The sequence below is a fragment of the Micropterus salmoides genome, unplaced genomic scaffold (assembly GCF_014851395.1).
Source record: "Micropterus salmoides isolate LMB-PRFRI ecotype aquatic unplaced genomic scaffold, ASM1485139v1 Ms_hic_scaffold_14, whole genome shotgun sequence".
Lineage (NCBI taxonomy): Eukaryota > Metazoa > Chordata > Actinopteri > Centrarchiformes > Centrarchidae > Micropterus > Micropterus salmoides.
In genome coordinates, this window is record NW_024040485.1 from 25039079 (window position 1) to 25055308 (window position 16230).

The following is a 16230-nucleotide window of genomic DNA, read 5'->3' on the forward strand; positions in this document are numbered from 1 at the left end:
GTTCCCAGCGAGAGCGACGAGCAACGCCTTCCTCCACGCAGCGTCATCCTCGACGACTTCCCCCCAATCAAATATCAAATCAATAAAAGGTTTCTCGGTTTTTTTTAAGCCTAGATCACACATAATTCATTTTCAGCACGACTAAATGTATTGATTTGACATATTATACACAAATTACTGTTTTAATATTTTAATTTGTTCAACAACAAACTATGCGCAAAATCTGCGCAAGCTTGATTTCCTCTACAACAAGGCTAATTAGCTAACTGTATACTTCCTGTATATATCTGTTGGAAAGATTAGCGCGACTCTCGTCCAACACTGCACTTCAAATATGCCGACAGTAAGGTGATTTACGATTTAAAAATGCGTACTCAGAGCCATTTATGTTAAGGCCAGTTCATTGTGACGCTGGTTTTAAATTCAGACACCGACGACGCTAACGTCAAGTTACATGTTAACGCTACCCAGACCAGAGGAGTCTCTATCAGCAGCAGATATTGCTGATTAACTTAAGCAGAGGCTGGCTTTTCTCAGTCTGAAGCTAACCTGTCTTTCTAACAATGGCGTGGTTCAGTCATGTCAGTCAAGGCTCGGATCAGCAGCAGCCCACTGACAGCCACAGACTCACAGACATCTTGTGTAGCGCTCACAACTCCAGGCTCAGAGGTCCGACAGAGGGTTCACCCACCATGGCTGCACAACACTGGACCGGCTGCCCCACTCCCATCGCGGAGGACTTTCCATCAGCCCCACAGGGTGTAGCCAGCCCCCTCAGTCTCGAGAAGCTGTCCTGCGCTTCTCCAAGTGCAGGTCAGGTAAGAGACCCGGAGCCCATCTCCTATGTAAGCCTCCAGGAGCAGCGGTGCGTCCTGAGCTGGTTCCACGGCTGGACCGCTTCTCAGAGGGAGCGGTTCTTGCAGGATCTTCTGGGGAAAGCTGTGCCTGGGAAAGTGTGCACCCTCCTTGATTCACTCAGTACTCTTCAGGTACATTCTGCACGGTCACTTCTAAGCAGAGTGCTGATATGTAATTTCTAACATTTAACAGCTGCTTTCTCTTTTTTTTTTTTTTTTTTTTTTTTTGTACCCTGACAAGGTTAAAGACAGACTACCAAACATATTTGAATGCCAGCTGCGCCTGTGGTCCCAGTGGTTTGAGTCTTGGCGAGAAGAGGAGAGGAATCATTTCCTGCACATGCTGGAAGAGCGGGACCCAGTTTTTGTTGCCCACTTTTACAGGAGTGTAGCCGGTACAGCAGGAAGAGACTGAGCAGTGTTTGCATTGTGATGGCAAAAGTGATTACAAAAAAATGTAGTGGGAAATGTGTATTAGATCTGAGATAGTTCTCGACAGAGAAATGTGTGTGTAACTGTGATGGGCCTTATTGTTGAAGGTAAACAATTTCCATGTAAGAACTGAAGTGTTCATTCAGTATAAGCTGTTTTTTATTGCATTTCCTACACTGGTTTCTCCAGGGCTGCATCACACATTATACAATGTTTTTTTGTTTGTTTTTTTTATAAAGAACTTTTTCATTAATACTTTCTTGCTCTGCCATGTAATGACCCCAATGACATAACCTTAAACAGGTTTAACATCTGGCTAGATAATTAAACTTATAGGCTTCATTTTTCTATATTGGGCCTAGTGATTAAAACACCTGGAATGACACGGACAAGAGGACACATCACTTGTCAAACACAGATCAAACCAAATTCATTGTTTCATATTTTTTATTGTTTGAAACATTCAGCAACTGTAGTAACAGAAGTATGTGTAATAACTATTCTGCAGTCACATGGAATGGCTACTAAGATGATTAGACGCATGGTTAAGATTTGACGCACAGGATGAAACTTCCCAGTTCTCTATTTTATCCAGTCAACTGATCCAGGAGAAAGCAACACTATTGGAGTAGAACTTTCAATGTCCTCAACACAAAAATTGATAAATGGATAGATCTTATCTGTAAATGTTTGACCTACAAATGAGTACATATGAGATCTGGCACCAGCATCATAAAAAGAGACTTGTCCCTTTTTGTAGTCCAGCAGAATGCCCAGTGTCAGAGGTTGCGTCTCAACTGGAATAATAACAGACCGCTTATCAATAGCTTTATACTGACCCTGCTTGTTCAGAACTATGGTCCAGAAACCATTTGTCGGCCTGAATGTTATACTTCCCTTTCTTTCAGCAGATTCACTAGCCATCCCAAGATGGTAACAAAGCTTCCCAGCTACAGACACCTCCCAGTAATGTCTGCCACTTGAGAATCCAGTACTGCCCAGGACACCGAGAGCCACATCAAACCGGCCTGGATTGTCTGGGATATTTTGTATTGCTTCAGTAGTGGACATCTCTGTGTTATCTGCAGACAGAACTATTCTTGGGTTTGCTGTGTTTGGATCCAAGGTCATCTTCCCTGTAAACAGAGAAATGTAGTAGATCATGTGTATTTTTGCATCACATTTTGAAAGGAAATTGACATTAAAAAAGTTTAAAGCAGTACTTCGGTGATTTAGTATGTCACTTTTATAAAGGTGGAGTCACAAGAGGCAGATTTAAAAAAGAACGGTGAAAACTGAAGCAGCAGTTGTCATAATGCTGACATTTGAGCCTCACTTTTTAGCCCTACATCTCCCATAATGCAACTGCTAGCATCTTTCATTAGACCCCTTGGGTCTTTCTCAAACAAGACCCCTCCCCAATCTGTTAGAAGATAAACTTGCACCAGAACAAAGCACCCTTCATTATGGTCTTGGGTATAAATCTACAGTGGCAAACTTAAGGACGAACTTCTCTCTCTGCAACAGAAACAGGAACTGTCTCCAGCTTTCATACCAGCATGTTTCGAAAGTGGCAACTTCTTTTTTTATAAAATAGAAATTGTACAACAATAGGCTATATGGCAAGTAATACATCATCCGTAATCGGCTATTTAGAAAACGGAGCACACAATGTAAACATAATTATAACCTAATAAAAGAGAAAAAAACATTTAATAAAAAAAATAACTAAGGGATCTCCTGTAATAGGGCATCAATAAGGTTTTTTTGTTATTTTCTTTTTTGTATTCTTAAGTGATTTGCAGTACAGAGATACTTCTCTCATTAACACCAGTAAGGGTCATTTTTTAATACATTTACATAAGAGCACCTAAAACAAATAAAGTACTGAACAGGAATTCAGTTTTCTGGAAGCAGCAAATGTTGCCCTGATCTACCAGCTGATGGAAGATTACGGCACACTTTTTTTGTTTTTCACTCTGATGCTTGATTGTAGCCGCAGTCCCTGTAAATATACAACACTTTACAATCAACCTTTAAGTTGTTGCGTCAAAACATGTTACATACAGTTGTGGGTTTGGGACTTTCTATTTTACTTTCTTCACAGCCGAGGCACTGAATGGACCGACTGCCAGATTTATTCCAGACTCCTGCCTTACAGAGTGGACCAGAGGTCATTTTCAAATAATTAATTTACTCGATTTTATCAAAACAACATCATACACTTACATGTTAATCCTTCATTCAAAATCTGCAGAGATGCGGACTTACGGAAAGTGTGTATAAAATGCCTCGGGCCCTCATGCCCTTGATGATTTGACAGTGGGACAGCCATAAACCCTCATAGACTTACCAGGAACATGCCTAAAACTCCTTGAGTGTGAAGATTTATAACCCACTTCCACTCCCTGCTAATTGGTGTGGGATAGCACTTAATGGCGGACCCTCTACATGAACGCACAAATGGAGTGCGAGTGGGTAGGGAGAGGGTGTAGGAGGTGGTTTGAGAAAGGCCCTCTCTGTCTGGCAAACACCCATGTATAAAGCATGCTTTATGTTAAAAAAATGGAGTCTCCAAGCCCAAGCTCTGATAACCCTAATGACATTTCCCAGACTTGACTCCTCCATAGAAGCTAGCAATACTAGGTATGAAGACTAAACTGACTGTAAAATTCATGGAGTTCTATTTTATAGTCATCCATATACTGTAGTTACATTTATACAGTTTCTAACAGTGTACAGTGAATGTGTGTATGTATGTGTAGAGTTTTGTATTTTTATCCTGACGTTTATGCAGTGATCAGAGAATCTACAGGCTTATGTGTGTGACTCACTGGCAAAGATTGTATTATCTTCAACATCAGCCACTTTGTTTTGAAGATCTGAGGAGAGAGAACAGTATTTATTTATTTTTTGGTCACAATGTACTGTCTGGACTTTGCTGAACAGAACCAACAGTTTAGTTTGTTCTTTACATTTTGCAGGTCTAAGACAGCAAGATTTATACATTTCATCAAGAATCCCAAGACCAACTTCTACCTTTCCACTATGATATTGAATTAATATACACATTGTGTGTTTAGGCACTTTCAGAAGGCTGAACGTACTGATGTAGTCGTCCTGCAGTTTGTTATACTCCCTGGTTTGTTTTTCTAACTCCTGCTGCAGCTGGTCGAGCTTGCCATCCTTCTCAAGCAGCTGCTGCTGTAGGCGATCCGCATCCTCATGGCTCTGTTGCAGTTGTCTTTGTAAATCTGTTTCATGAAATATTCAGTTCAAAAGCTACATCAAATGATTCAGTGGATCTCGAGGACAGCTACATGTGGAGTGATAATAAGGGCATTGAGGAGCTCACCGTCACAATGGGTGTTGACATCAGAGCAGCACATTTTCAGTTCTTGGACCTCTTGCTTTAAGTCTGACAGAAGAAGGACGTTGAAACACTGACATGTATCAAAGTGTCAAGTTGAATATGAATCTACATCCAGAAGGCATCCAAAAGTAAGTCCACATGCATCCACTCTAAAGTTCACTAATTGACATGTACAAAATCCAAAGTATAAATAATAAAGTGGTTTTGCAGGGTGATATGTGCTGGACTATTTCCAAGCTGGGCACAGTCACTTCCTGGAGACTTGTCATGAATGTGAACTTAACAGACAACCAGCTGATACTTTAGAAAGTAGTCTGGCAAATAGCCCCTGTAAAATCACAAAGCACTAGCTGTTTTCCTGTTTCCAGCCTTCACGCTAAGCTAAACTAACCAACTTCTGGGTGTAGCTTTATAGCGTACGGACAAGAGTGGTATTAATCTTCTCATCTAACTTGCAGAAGAAAGCGAATAATGACTATCCCTTTAAGAGTCCCAGCACATACCTTTATTTGTGTTTTCAAGATTTCTGTTCTCTTTTTTCAGTGTTTGTATTTGTTGTTCCAACTCTGAGAGAAAAGACAAAAATAAACACAACTACGTGAAAAATCAAATAGAGTTTTTTTCAACAATATTACAGATAAAAGAGGATGGTTGTAGAATGTTAATTTTACCAAACAGATAATTTAGCAAATACGTGTTTATATTTTTATCATATTTATAAAATTCTAGCATGCACAGTAAGAAATAATGTGTTGAAGAGACAATAGTATGAAAGTAACTTTATTTTGACGAACCGCTGATATCTTTTCCAGAAGCTCTGGATGCCAGTTTCTGAGCCTTTTTCAGTTTTGCCCTCAGATCAGAAATCTCCATTACTAGCAGAGACACAGACAGAGCTACAGTATTAGTTTGTGCATAAAGGAAACACACAACATGACACAAAACATTAGCAAATACATCATTTTCATACTTGATTTAAAATTATTTGCATCTGCTTCCTTAAGTAGATGTTCGCTGTCTTGCAGTTGCCTCTTCGTCAAATCCAGTCTCTTCTGAATCTCTGAAAATGATTTAGTGATCGATGAAATTCCAAATCATGTCATCAGAATCTGTGTATGTGTTACTTCATGGCATATTACAATGTAACTGTCCCTAACCTTCGAGGTTTTCAGCATTTTCTTCTTTAATGATTGATATGGCTTCTTCAAGTGGTTTGATTTTCTTGTGAAGTTCCATAATCTGAGCCGCTACAAAAAGACAAAGCAGACAACTTTTACTATTCTGATGTAATTTGATAATTGTTTTTTTTCTTCTGGCCAAAACTGAGCAGAACCCTTACACAAGTTAGCAATCGTCAAGTCACTGGTGTGCAGCACCAGTGTCTTTTCTTTTATCTGATTTCTGACATCCTCTAGTTCATTCTCCAGATCTTTGAAAAAGACAGAAAGGATGTTTAATTTCTTCAAAATGTATGAATAAAGTATTCAGAATACATTTGCTTGTAAATACCACTTCCCACCTTTAATTTCCTTCAATTTTTCTTCAGTCTGTTTCACTTGTTGCCTCTTCAGTTTTGCTATTTCATCTTGTTCAGCCAAGATTTTAAACACTAACAGAAGAAAGGTTGGATTAGATAAATTCAGCGGATACAAGACCATGATCCGCAACGATGGATTACATTTCACTGGCATTTTGATGATGACTCACTCAGTTTAGTATTTTCACTGTTTTCATCTTGAATTCCGGAAATCAAATAGTTCAAATGGTTTTGGAGTCCTGCAGACAAGAAAGGGAGAACACATAGGAGCACATGTATGGTTTAAACGGTTTATTCAACATTATATTATAAAATGCTGTTGCTCTAGAGTCCAGAGTATACAATAGGCAGTCCACATACTGCATGTTTTTGTCACTTACCTCTAATCTTCTCGTAATCTGTGTCATTTCTTGCCAGATTCGACAACCTCTCAATCTCTGTTTGTATTGCAATAATCTGCAGAACTGGAAGAAGAGTGAAAGTGTTGACAATCGTATTCTAGCGAGTATAACTTCCCCATCTTAACTATATATATTTCAGTGATTTGGATTCTTTCAGTGAGTTGTTGATCACGTTCTACTCACATCTTTGTGGCTGAGCACTTCTTGCATTTAGCTCCAATGTTTTTTTGGCCAACTCATTTGTTTTCTCATCTATTATTTTTTGGAGCTCTGCAGAACAAAAACAAAGCCATTTTAACTTAAATATCCCTTGTTCTTCGTGCCTAGGAATAACACCTCACATCGCTGTTTAGATGTTTCTCTGCTGCACAGTAGATCCACATACTATCTCTGTCGTATCTTGTGCACCCGTTGGTGGGCCAAGATAAAACAACATGGGAACTGAATACTTCATATCAAGCAAGGATGGAACATATCGTCATCTGGGCAACTGCACACACAGACTGACCTTTTATTTTACTTTCAGATTCAGTGTTTTGCAGTTGTCTCTTTAGCTCCTCCAGTTGCAGGGTTAATGTAGAAACCTGAAGAGCTGAAACAGCCAGATTGAAAAGAAGTTAACTAGCAACAGTATTCAAACTGTCTGAAGTTTTTCTGTACCCTTTAATGCATATGCAGATCGCTCAACTGTAACCATAGTTTAATATAAATTAGCTGCCTTTGTTAAAATTAATTAGATTTCCATGTATGGTATAGGTCTGCAACTAATCAATTTTATTATTAAATTAATCAGTAGGTTATTTTATGTTTGGTCCATAAGAAAAGCAGAAAATTATAAAACTGTCCTTTCTAATGTCCCAAAGCCCATGCTGACATGTTAACATCTTTTTTGTCTAAACAATAATTCAGTTACCTATCATGAAAGACAAAGACTAAGACAATCAGCAGATTCTCACATTTTGGACATCTTTACTTAGGGTAATATTAGGGTAATACAGTATGAGCCAAACAGTAGCACAGCTCCACCACTCACCAAGCGTAGTAACAGTGTCAGATTTGTTCTGCAGTTCCTTCATTTTGGAATCCAGGTCATTCTGCAGATCTACAAGGACACATTTGTAACAACCATTGATCCCACAGACACAACAAGATAAAACTTCTGAACGCTTTAAATAGGACTATCTGAGGAGTGCGAAGAATGTATTTCTAAGATTAGGAGTTTCTTTATGCTGATCCCAATAGTTTTGGTTGTGACGGTCAACATCTGCTCCGTAAAGGTTTCTATCTTCGGGTCTCACCGGGATTGCCCTTTATCATTCACTTCGGAGAAATTTATGCAGGCTACCTGGCAATAACAAGTTCATGGGCCAGTCACTGTCCAAAACACACCCCATTTCACTTCATGCAGATGATGATCATACATGTAAAAAAATAAAAACAAATAACCACATAATTTGTTAAACTATTTGACAGGTTAAATAAGACCATATCTCTGTCAATTGTTTCCAGGGGGTTAAATAATTTTCCTATATCACTTCAAAAACATTAATGTAAAAAAAAAAAAAAAAATGTCAAAAATTACTTCAAACACTTCTTCCGGTCCATATTGTCAAACATTAAGATGGCTATTATATCAAGGATTACTGTATCCACTTATTAAAGTTATATAAGTTGTATGGTGTTTTCCTCTAGCTGCCCATTTAAGCAATCTGTGGCTCCTCAATTCCTATTGGACAGTAAAAAGCCACCCTTTAAGGCCTCAACTTTGAAGAGACTACTGAGAAATAAGTCTTCTGGAGGGGTTGGTGTGCAAGATATCGAGTGATGTTCTCTGTGTTTTTCTCTCTTTCCTGTAACTGTATTCAGCTCTTAAGCTGCTTTCCGGCAATGTTGAGGAAAACTTTGTATTCCAATCCAATACTTTGCAGAAAAAGTTGTCTTCCTATTTTTCTAACACCAATTACTTTAAAATAGACATTTAACCCATTCATTTCTCACAGTGGACTCATAAGGGTGTGACAACAGAGGCTAGACTCACCTTTAAGTGTTTGGTCAAAACTGGAACACTGTGCCTCTGTCTGCGTCAGCTGATTCTGCAGATCTAGCACCAAAAAATGCATTGATATTTCATATTTAATCTTGTTTTTTATTTCTTGTTGCACAAATCCATACATGCTGAGTACTGAACTCACCCTTGATCTTAGCTTGATCTTGTGCGTGCTCCTCCACTTTTGCCTTCAGTTGTTCTTTCAGCTCTAGAACGAGTAAGTCATGCTTCATCTTAAGAAGGCGCTACTGTTAAATACATGAATTCAGTAATGTCAAAAGGAAATGAAACACTCACTAGTAATTGTAGCAGTAGCAGCTTGGCCCTCGTTCTTTAATTTGTCTAGATTTCTGAGTTGGTTGTGCAGATCAGTGACTGTCAGAACTGAAGGAAACAGAAAGAACATATGGGAAACATTTTAGACTACATCCTCAGTTATGAATGCAGATACCATGTTTCCTCTTTACTTACTTAATTTGGCGTTTGCCAGATCCTTCTCTTTCAGCTCACTGACATATTCCTGCAGCTCTCTCTTCTTAGTTGTGAGATCATTTGCGAGCTCTGAGACAAAGTTAAAGAACATAGTTATATGCAGAAGATCAGGATACAAAATAAAAAAACATTACAAACAACCTTAGCAGTAGGTCATGAAAGGTTTGCTGGAGATACTTACCGGTTACTTGCGATGTTTGTAATGTGTTGACGTCTGACAACCGCTTCTGCAGCTGCTCAACCTGACTCTGAAGCATCAGAATTTTCAGCACTGAAGCACACCGCAACAGAAAGGGTAAAAATGTAGTTTAATTCAAGAGATATTGTAATTTCCCTCAACAAAGAGATGGCAAAACTTGTCTGCAAAACTTCTTGCTCCTGGTTATTGCAAACTCACTCAGTTTTGTGTTTTCGCCGCCTTCGTCTTCTATTTGACTGATAAGGTCATCCACCCTGTTCTGCATCTCTGGGAAATAAGTATAGTCTTTAATGTAGATTAAATTTTGTCATTTCTGATTCTGATTTCTCAAATATTGTCACCCTGAATTGTTAAATTGCCATTTCGAATAAGACTAACCTTTCACACGGCCACTATTGGCGGCCTTTTTCTCAAGATCCCAAATCTCATTCTGCAGCTCAATGATTGTTAAAACTGAAACAAAGAAACATGCAATGGGGTTGACAGGGTTTATTGCCTCAGAAAGTATTACCAGGCCTCACCATAAAAGGCTAAATGCCTATTTACTTTATTTATTACTTCATAATTCTCTAAGCCATGCTAACTGGGAATCGACTGGTATTTGTGCTTTTTGAAACTGGTCTTTCTTCTGTCGGTGGCTGATACTCAAAACATTAGTGGAAAAGATTGTTTCTCCCATCAACATGAGAGTGAGCGTGCAAAGTGTGGTTCATTTTCATTGATGGAAGATATTTTAGTCAAAAGTAATTAGAAGAAGAAACAAAAACATAACAAAAATATCTAAATGTACTCAGCAGTTTTGTTAATTTATCACAAATCTGGATACTTATGTCAGACAAGTTGGAAACATTTGAAAATATTTCTATTTAAGATTTCTGACATTCCTTGCTCTTTAAATGATTTCTGAAGCGGTCTTGAATTTCTGTTCATAGTACAAAACTCCCCAATAAATTTCCATTTTCAAGATCAACGAATATAAATGAACATCTACGTTTTAAAAATCTAGATGTTCAAATGTTCAAACTTTCATCTAAAAGTCACTATAGCAGCACCATCACAAAAAGCATATATAGTATAGATATTCCCAGAATGCATAATATCATGTGTGTCAAACTCAAAGGGACAACCCCCTAATGCTAACCCTACTAAATATGACAACAGCTGTCACACCCATGAAGATAATTTGGACGTAAACTGTGACCCAGACGATAACAGAGAATCAAATCAATGCCCTCACCTATTTTTGGGTTTGCAATAAGTCTCTCTATGTCTGCAGTCCTGGTGTTCAGTTCGTCTTGCTTCCCCTTCACTTGCCTACGTAGCTCTGTGAGCAGACAAAGAGATAACAGTGAAAATTGGGACACTGTGCGTCAGTCTGCGTCAGCTGATTCTGCAGATCTAGCCCCAAAAAATGCATTGATATTTCATATTTAATCTTATTTTTTATTATTAACTTATTTCAGTAAAACTGTTATAGTGATATATAACTTGTATATCTTTAAAAATATAATTTTAAGGATCATGTATTTCTCAATGCTAAACTAAAATGTACAGATACACATTTGCAGTGTCAAACTTTGACCACTGCTCTTCACCTGAGATCCTCTCTGGGTCTTCTGTGGTGGTGATCTGATCCCTCAGAGTCTTCAGCTCATCATGCAGGTTTATCACGTTCAGAACTGACTCAGTGAAACAGAGCAAACATCACTACAGAGCTTATACTTCTGAAACAAACTGAGCAGTAACTGACACCGCTCATGTAAAATGGAGAGATTTCATCTATAATGCGAATGATGCATTGTAACGTTGCTCACTGAGTGCTGATTTGGAGTCTCTGGTTCTGTTCAGTTCTACAATCTTCTGTTCAAATTCAGTCTTTAAATCTGATAGAAACACACACATAAACCAAATCAAAACCAACAATAAAACACAAATTACATATACTGTACTTACTAGATAAAGTCATATTTACAACTTACGCTCATATCTTTCCTCAAGACCAGAGCATTGTTGACTCTTTAATTGCAGTTTGCTCTGCAGCTCTGTTGTACAGAAAGATGAAGTCAGATAATCAAAGCTCTCCCTTCAGAGCAATATGAGTAGACAATCCTATTAAGAAAAACTCACCTCTGACCTCAGACTGAGCAATAGCTAGGGCTGGGCGATATGGCCAAAAATGTTATCACGATAAAAATATTTCACATCATTAAATATCGATAATTATCACGATATATGTCAAATCATTATTTCTTTCAAGTTTAAAGGCAGATTTTTGCTCCTGAGTGAAAATTGAAGAAACCAGATGGTTATTATGTGGTGAAACATTTCTTTACGCTCAGAATGTGACTCCAGTAACACTTGATGCCAAACAGTGGATCACTTAACAAATCTGAGGTAAAACATTCTAAACTATTGTGACAAAATCCTTTTCAACAAATATGATTACTAAATTTTCTTTCAGTCCCTTTTCCTCACAAAACAAATATTTTAATAGAAAAAGTAAGTGCTAGTTTGTTTGTGATTCAAATTAATTTAACTATATATTTATTGACAATACATTGAACATTTATTATATTGTTATTGAGGAAAATTATATTTATAAAAATTAAATTATATAATTATTATTATTGTTTTATTACCCAGCCCTAGTAATAGCATGTTCCCTGTCTTTAGCTTTAAGCAGAGTCTGAAGGACTGGATTATAATATGTTTAGTCAGTCAAGGTTTTTTCACAGTCAACAAAATACTCTTACCCCTAAGCTCAGCTTGATCGCGAGAGTGCTGCGCCATGCTTGCCTTCAGTTGTTCCCTCAGCTCTAGAAAAGCCAGTTTTGCTTTAGTTATCAAACAGCGAACTTTTATGAAATGAATTCAGTGCTCTTAGAAGAAAATGATATACTTATGAGTACTTGTTAATGATGATTTGATATTGTTGTTGTTGTTTCGTTCTCTTTCTAGGTTTCTGAGTTGGTTGCGCAGATCGGTGACTGTAAGAACTGAGAAACACAGACATTACATATATTGTAAATAAATATTTTTCAGACTATAATAAATGTTGACACCATGTTCCCTTTTTACTTACTCAACCTGGTGTTTGTTTGATTCTTCTCATTCAGCTCGTTGACATATTTCTGTAGCTCATTCCTCTTAGTCGTAAGATCATTTCTGAGCTCTGACAAATCAGAACATTTTTATTTTATTTTAACTTTATCTGTCTACTTTTAAATCCACTGTTCAGTGCAGCCAGCTGTAAACCATTTCATTTTAAGTGATGCTCATGTTGTGGAGATCAGGGGATTCGTAAAGAATCATTACTCACGGGTTATGTGAGTGGGTCGTAACATCTGGATGTCTGACAACTGACTCTGCAGCTGCTCCACCTGACTCTGCAGGGTTATGATTTTCAGCACTGAAGCACACCACAACAAAAGAAATTTAGTTTTCTACCAAATATACAGGAATAAGAATGTAACATCTTTTTAAAAAATTTCAGACTCACTCAGTTTTGTTTTTTTGTCACCTTTGTCATCTATTTCACTGATTAGGCCATCGACTCTGTTCTGCAACTCTGGGAAAGAAGTACTTTAATTTAAGCTACATTGTGTCATTTCTGACTTGACTTTCAAAAAATATCACCCTGAGTTGTTAAAATTGACATTTTAAATGAGACTAACCTTTTACATAGTCGCCAGTGGTGTCATTGGCAGCCTTTGTCTCAAGGTCCCACATGTCGTTCTGCAGCTCTATGATTGTTAAAACTGAAACAAACAAACATGCAGTAAGTTTAAGCAAGTCTGTTAACAGAAACTACTGGCTGGTGTCTTTTTTCCCAGACTCTTAGAGCTACAACCTCAACCGGCGGCGCATTGTAAATACATTTAAAGCCATGCATATCTTAGAAACCACTGGCATGACAACAAGGACAAAAACTGTCAGAAGAGGCAAAAATGGAAAGGCATCTCCAACAACATAAAGATCCCCTGATTTTATATTTTATTCTATAAAAAGTATCCTGTTTTATTTAGCCATTAGTGCCCAAATGACAGCAGAATTGTTACTTACATTAGACCTTTATGTTGACAGTCCTCCTGACTCTAAACCTGTTAATGATTAATGTTCTCTTGACTCTACTTTACATATCTTGTCAAAGGATGTTTTTTAAACGTGGTCAGCCTCGTTTTTGTGTGAGTTTGTTTTACTGTTACAGCATGCAGTGACATGAAGTTAATGGTGAAATGTTTAACAGCAGCTAAAAGTTTAGAGACACTTTTTACACTTTTGTTTTACAGCCACTACTTTTGTCTGTACAGTGACAAAAAAATACAGCTGCCTGATTGTCCCTGGGACCAAAAAGTTCAAGACATTAAATAAAGCTTAGCTACCCAAGATATCCAAATGCCATCTAAAACTTAGTTTATCAGTTTCTTAGGACAGTTCACTCAATAACAGTAACTCACATGGACACTGAGGATCAAATTAATTCCCCTTACTTCTTTTTGGGTTTGCAATCAGTCTCTCTATATCGTCAGTCATGAAGTTCAGTTCGTCTTGCTTTTCCTCCAGTTGCCTCTGCAGCTCTGTGAGAAGAGAGAAACAGTGATACATTTAGAAAGCAGAAAAAGGTTTTGTCAAACATAGTGAAAAATCTGCATTTCTTTCAAGATATAAATAAAGATTCAAGCAAAGAACAGGCATTTCTGAATGTCATACTAAATATCGTATTAACACATATTCACAACTGCAGTGTCAAACATCCACCGGGACTTTTGTTATGCACCTGATATCCTCTCTGGGTCTTCTGAGGTGGAGATCTGATCCCTCAGAGTCTTCAGCTCATCATATAGTTTCATCACGTTCAGAACTGATTCAGGGAAACAGAGCAAACATAGTTTATATTTCTGAAACAAACAATCAGATGAGAAACTGCAGGAGCAGGAGGGACTTCATCTGTAATGTGAATAATACACTGCACTGAGGCAATGATGCCAATATTGTATTGTAGTGTTACTCACTGAGTGCTGATTTGAAGTCCCCGGTTCTGTTCAGTTCTAAAATCTTCTGTTCAAATTCAGTATTTACATCTGATAGAAACATACACATTAACCATATCAGAACTGAAACCAAAACATAAATTATATATACTTAGCTAAAGTCCTATTTACAACTTACGCTCATATCTTCCCTCAAGACCAGAGCATTGTTGACTCTTTAATTGCAGTTTCCTCCGCAGCTCTGTTTTACAGAAAGATGTAGTCAGGTCATCACCTGAAATTGTGCTTTGACATTTTCAGAGCAGTTTTATAGATGAGAATAAAACGGACTCACCATTTATTTCATCCTGAGCTTTGGCATATTCAATTTCTTTGGCTTGAAGCAGAGTCTGAAGAGCTGATTTAAAACAATGAAACATAAGAGATTTGTAAGAGAGAGTGTAAGGAAACCAAAGATTCATGGCATCTTTTTTTGGCAAGCATCAGCTGCTTTTTCAGCCTGAAAGTAGAAGAAGGGGACTCACTGGTGGCTTGACTTGTTGATGTTGTCTGGTCTTGCTCATCAACCTGCAGCTCTCTCACCTCTTTCATTATGCTGATGATTTTCATGACTGTTTAAAGTAAAACAATAAAACTTCAATGTTTGACTGTTGGAGGTGATTTATGTATAATCGGTGAATACACTTAAAGGGTAAAATAATTAATGTTCTTTAAACTTTGTTTTGTATTTTGAATTAAACTCCTCATGTTAAACTATAGTAATTTTGCATTAATGCACCTGGCAAGACATCAGTCTGCCTTTTTTCATGCTCCTACTTACTCAGCTGTGCCTGGACATACTCCGCTTCCTCCAGTTGTTTCTCCAAGATTTCTTGCTGTTTCTTCTCCCGCTCCAAAATAACTCTTAGCTCTAGGATGAAACAAAATGTTTTTGCCTTTCTGACTTTGCAGTTAACTATAAGATTTGTTTATAGTTTTAGCATTTTATAATCCCACATTACACGAACACACTTTCAATTTCATACATTTAGAACAAGTCTCATAGACCTGTAGGCTCATTTACCTGTAAGTTGGGAATCAGTTGTGATTTTAGCATTTATCATTAACTGTCTTAAGTTCTCCACCTCTGCTTGCAGTTTCAAAATTTCCTTGGCTGGAGAAAAGATATAGAGGATGTTAAAGTAATGCTGGAGTAAAAACAAAAATAACAACAAAAAAGTGTATTTTGTTGAGTTGCACGCTTACTAAGTTCAGTGTTATTCTCATCTCGATTCAACTGTAAAATCTTCTTTTTAAGGAGCTCAGCTTTTTGCCTCCATTGCCTCTGGTAATCTGAAAAAGAAATAAAATTGAAGCCATAATAGCATAAAGTAGGTCACATACAAGATAAGACAGGAACTACAAGTTGATGATGAGATAGGGACTCACCAGCAGTATTAGTTCTGGATTCCTCAATGTGGACACGGATGAGCCTCTGCATCACTGCAATCTTACTGTGCACTGATATCAGCTCCAGCACTGGAGGACCAACAGGGAATGTGTGCGAGGAAGAGTTAGAAGCATGAAAATCCCTTTAACATTGCTAATATAAAGGAAATATTAAGAAAGATGTACTGACTAACTGAGTCGGCATCTCCTTTGCCTCGCAGCTCACTGAGCTTCTTGTCCAGTTGGCCTTGTAGAGCTGTTGAAGTGAACACAATACATGATAAACACAGACATAACATGATAAAAGAGTTATTCTTGCCAAACAAACAGCTAAATGGAAAGAGGAAATAAAGTGAGATTATGTAACTTTTGCAAAAAGCAGCTACTGCAACAACAATTGTAACACCTATTTAGAATAACTACTAAATGTAGCTAACTTGTTTAGCTAAAATGCTAGGTAATTGTTTTTTGAT

At 37.6% G+C, this 16230-nt stretch overlaps 2 protein-coding genes across 2 annotated transcripts in view; one reads left to right on the top strand and one right to left on the bottom strand.

The window, feature by feature from the left end:
* acin1a (apoptotic chromatin condensation inducer 1a) overlaps positions 1–16230 on the bottom strand; it is a 43135-nt gene that overhangs the window by 24477 nt on the left and 2428 nt on the right. Inside the window, exons 11-53 of the mRNA XM_038719390.1 lie at positions 15948–16013; positions 15758–15847; positions 15575–15661; positions 15393–15482; positions 15150–15239; positions 14854–14940; positions 14664–14726; positions 14508–14570; positions 14351–14419; positions 14116–14199; positions 13829–13915; positions 13013–13096; positions 12838–12906; positions 12658–12747; positions 12421–12510; positions 12248–12334; positions 12092–12154; positions 11318–11380; positions 11153–11221; positions 10934–11017; positions 10576–10662; positions 9717–9791; positions 9537–9605; positions 9321–9410; positions 9119–9208; positions 8945–9031; positions 8793–8855; positions 8639–8701; positions 7634–7702; positions 7109–7192; positions 6784–6870; positions 6580–6663; positions 6370–6438; positions 6182–6271; positions 6002–6091; positions 5820–5909; positions 5633–5722; positions 5457–5537; positions 5166–5228; positions 4645–4707; positions 4397–4543; positions 4124–4171; positions 1881–2425 (exon numbers count right to left, since the gene is read on the bottom strand). Of these exons, the coding sequence (XP_038575318.1) occupies positions 1881–2425; positions 4124–4171; positions 4397–4543; positions 4645–4707; positions 5166–5228; positions 5457–5537; positions 5633–5722; positions 5820–5909; positions 6002–6091; positions 6182–6271; positions 6370–6438; positions 6580–6663; positions 6784–6870; positions 7109–7192; positions 7634–7702; positions 8639–8701; positions 8793–8855; positions 8945–9031; positions 9119–9208; positions 9321–9410; positions 9537–9605; positions 9717–9791; positions 10576–10662; positions 10934–11017; positions 11153–11221; positions 11318–11380; positions 12092–12154; positions 12248–12334; positions 12421–12510; positions 12658–12747; positions 12838–12906; positions 13013–13096; positions 13829–13915; positions 14116–14199; positions 14351–14419; positions 14508–14570; positions 14664–14726; positions 14854–14940; positions 15150–15239; positions 15393–15482; positions 15575–15661; positions 15758–15847; positions 15948–16013 (3899 nt within the window). The remainder of the gene's footprint in view (positions 1–1880; positions 2426–4123; positions 4172–4396; positions 4544–4644; positions 4708–5165; positions 5229–5456; positions 5538–5632; positions 5723–5819; positions 5910–6001; positions 6092–6181; positions 6272–6369; positions 6439–6579; positions 6664–6783; positions 6871–7108; positions 7193–7633; positions 7703–8638; positions 8702–8792; positions 8856–8944; positions 9032–9118; positions 9209–9320; positions 9411–9536; positions 9606–9716; positions 9792–10575; positions 10663–10933; positions 11018–11152; positions 11222–11317; positions 11381–12091; positions 12155–12247; positions 12335–12420; positions 12511–12657; positions 12748–12837; positions 12907–13012; positions 13097–13828; positions 13916–14115; positions 14200–14350; positions 14420–14507; positions 14571–14663; positions 14727–14853; positions 14941–15149; positions 15240–15392; positions 15483–15574; positions 15662–15757; positions 15848–15947; positions 16014–16230) is intronic.
* cunh14orf119 (chromosome unknown C14orf119 homolog) lies at positions 259–2511 on the top strand. The gene is made up of 2 exons (XM_038718723.1): positions 259–989; positions 1099–2511. The coding sequence occupies exons 1-2, from the start codon at positions 564–566 to the stop codon at positions 1270–1272; spliced, it is 600 nt and encodes a 199-aa protein (XP_038574651.1). The 5' UTR covers positions 259–563; the 3' UTR covers positions 1273–2511.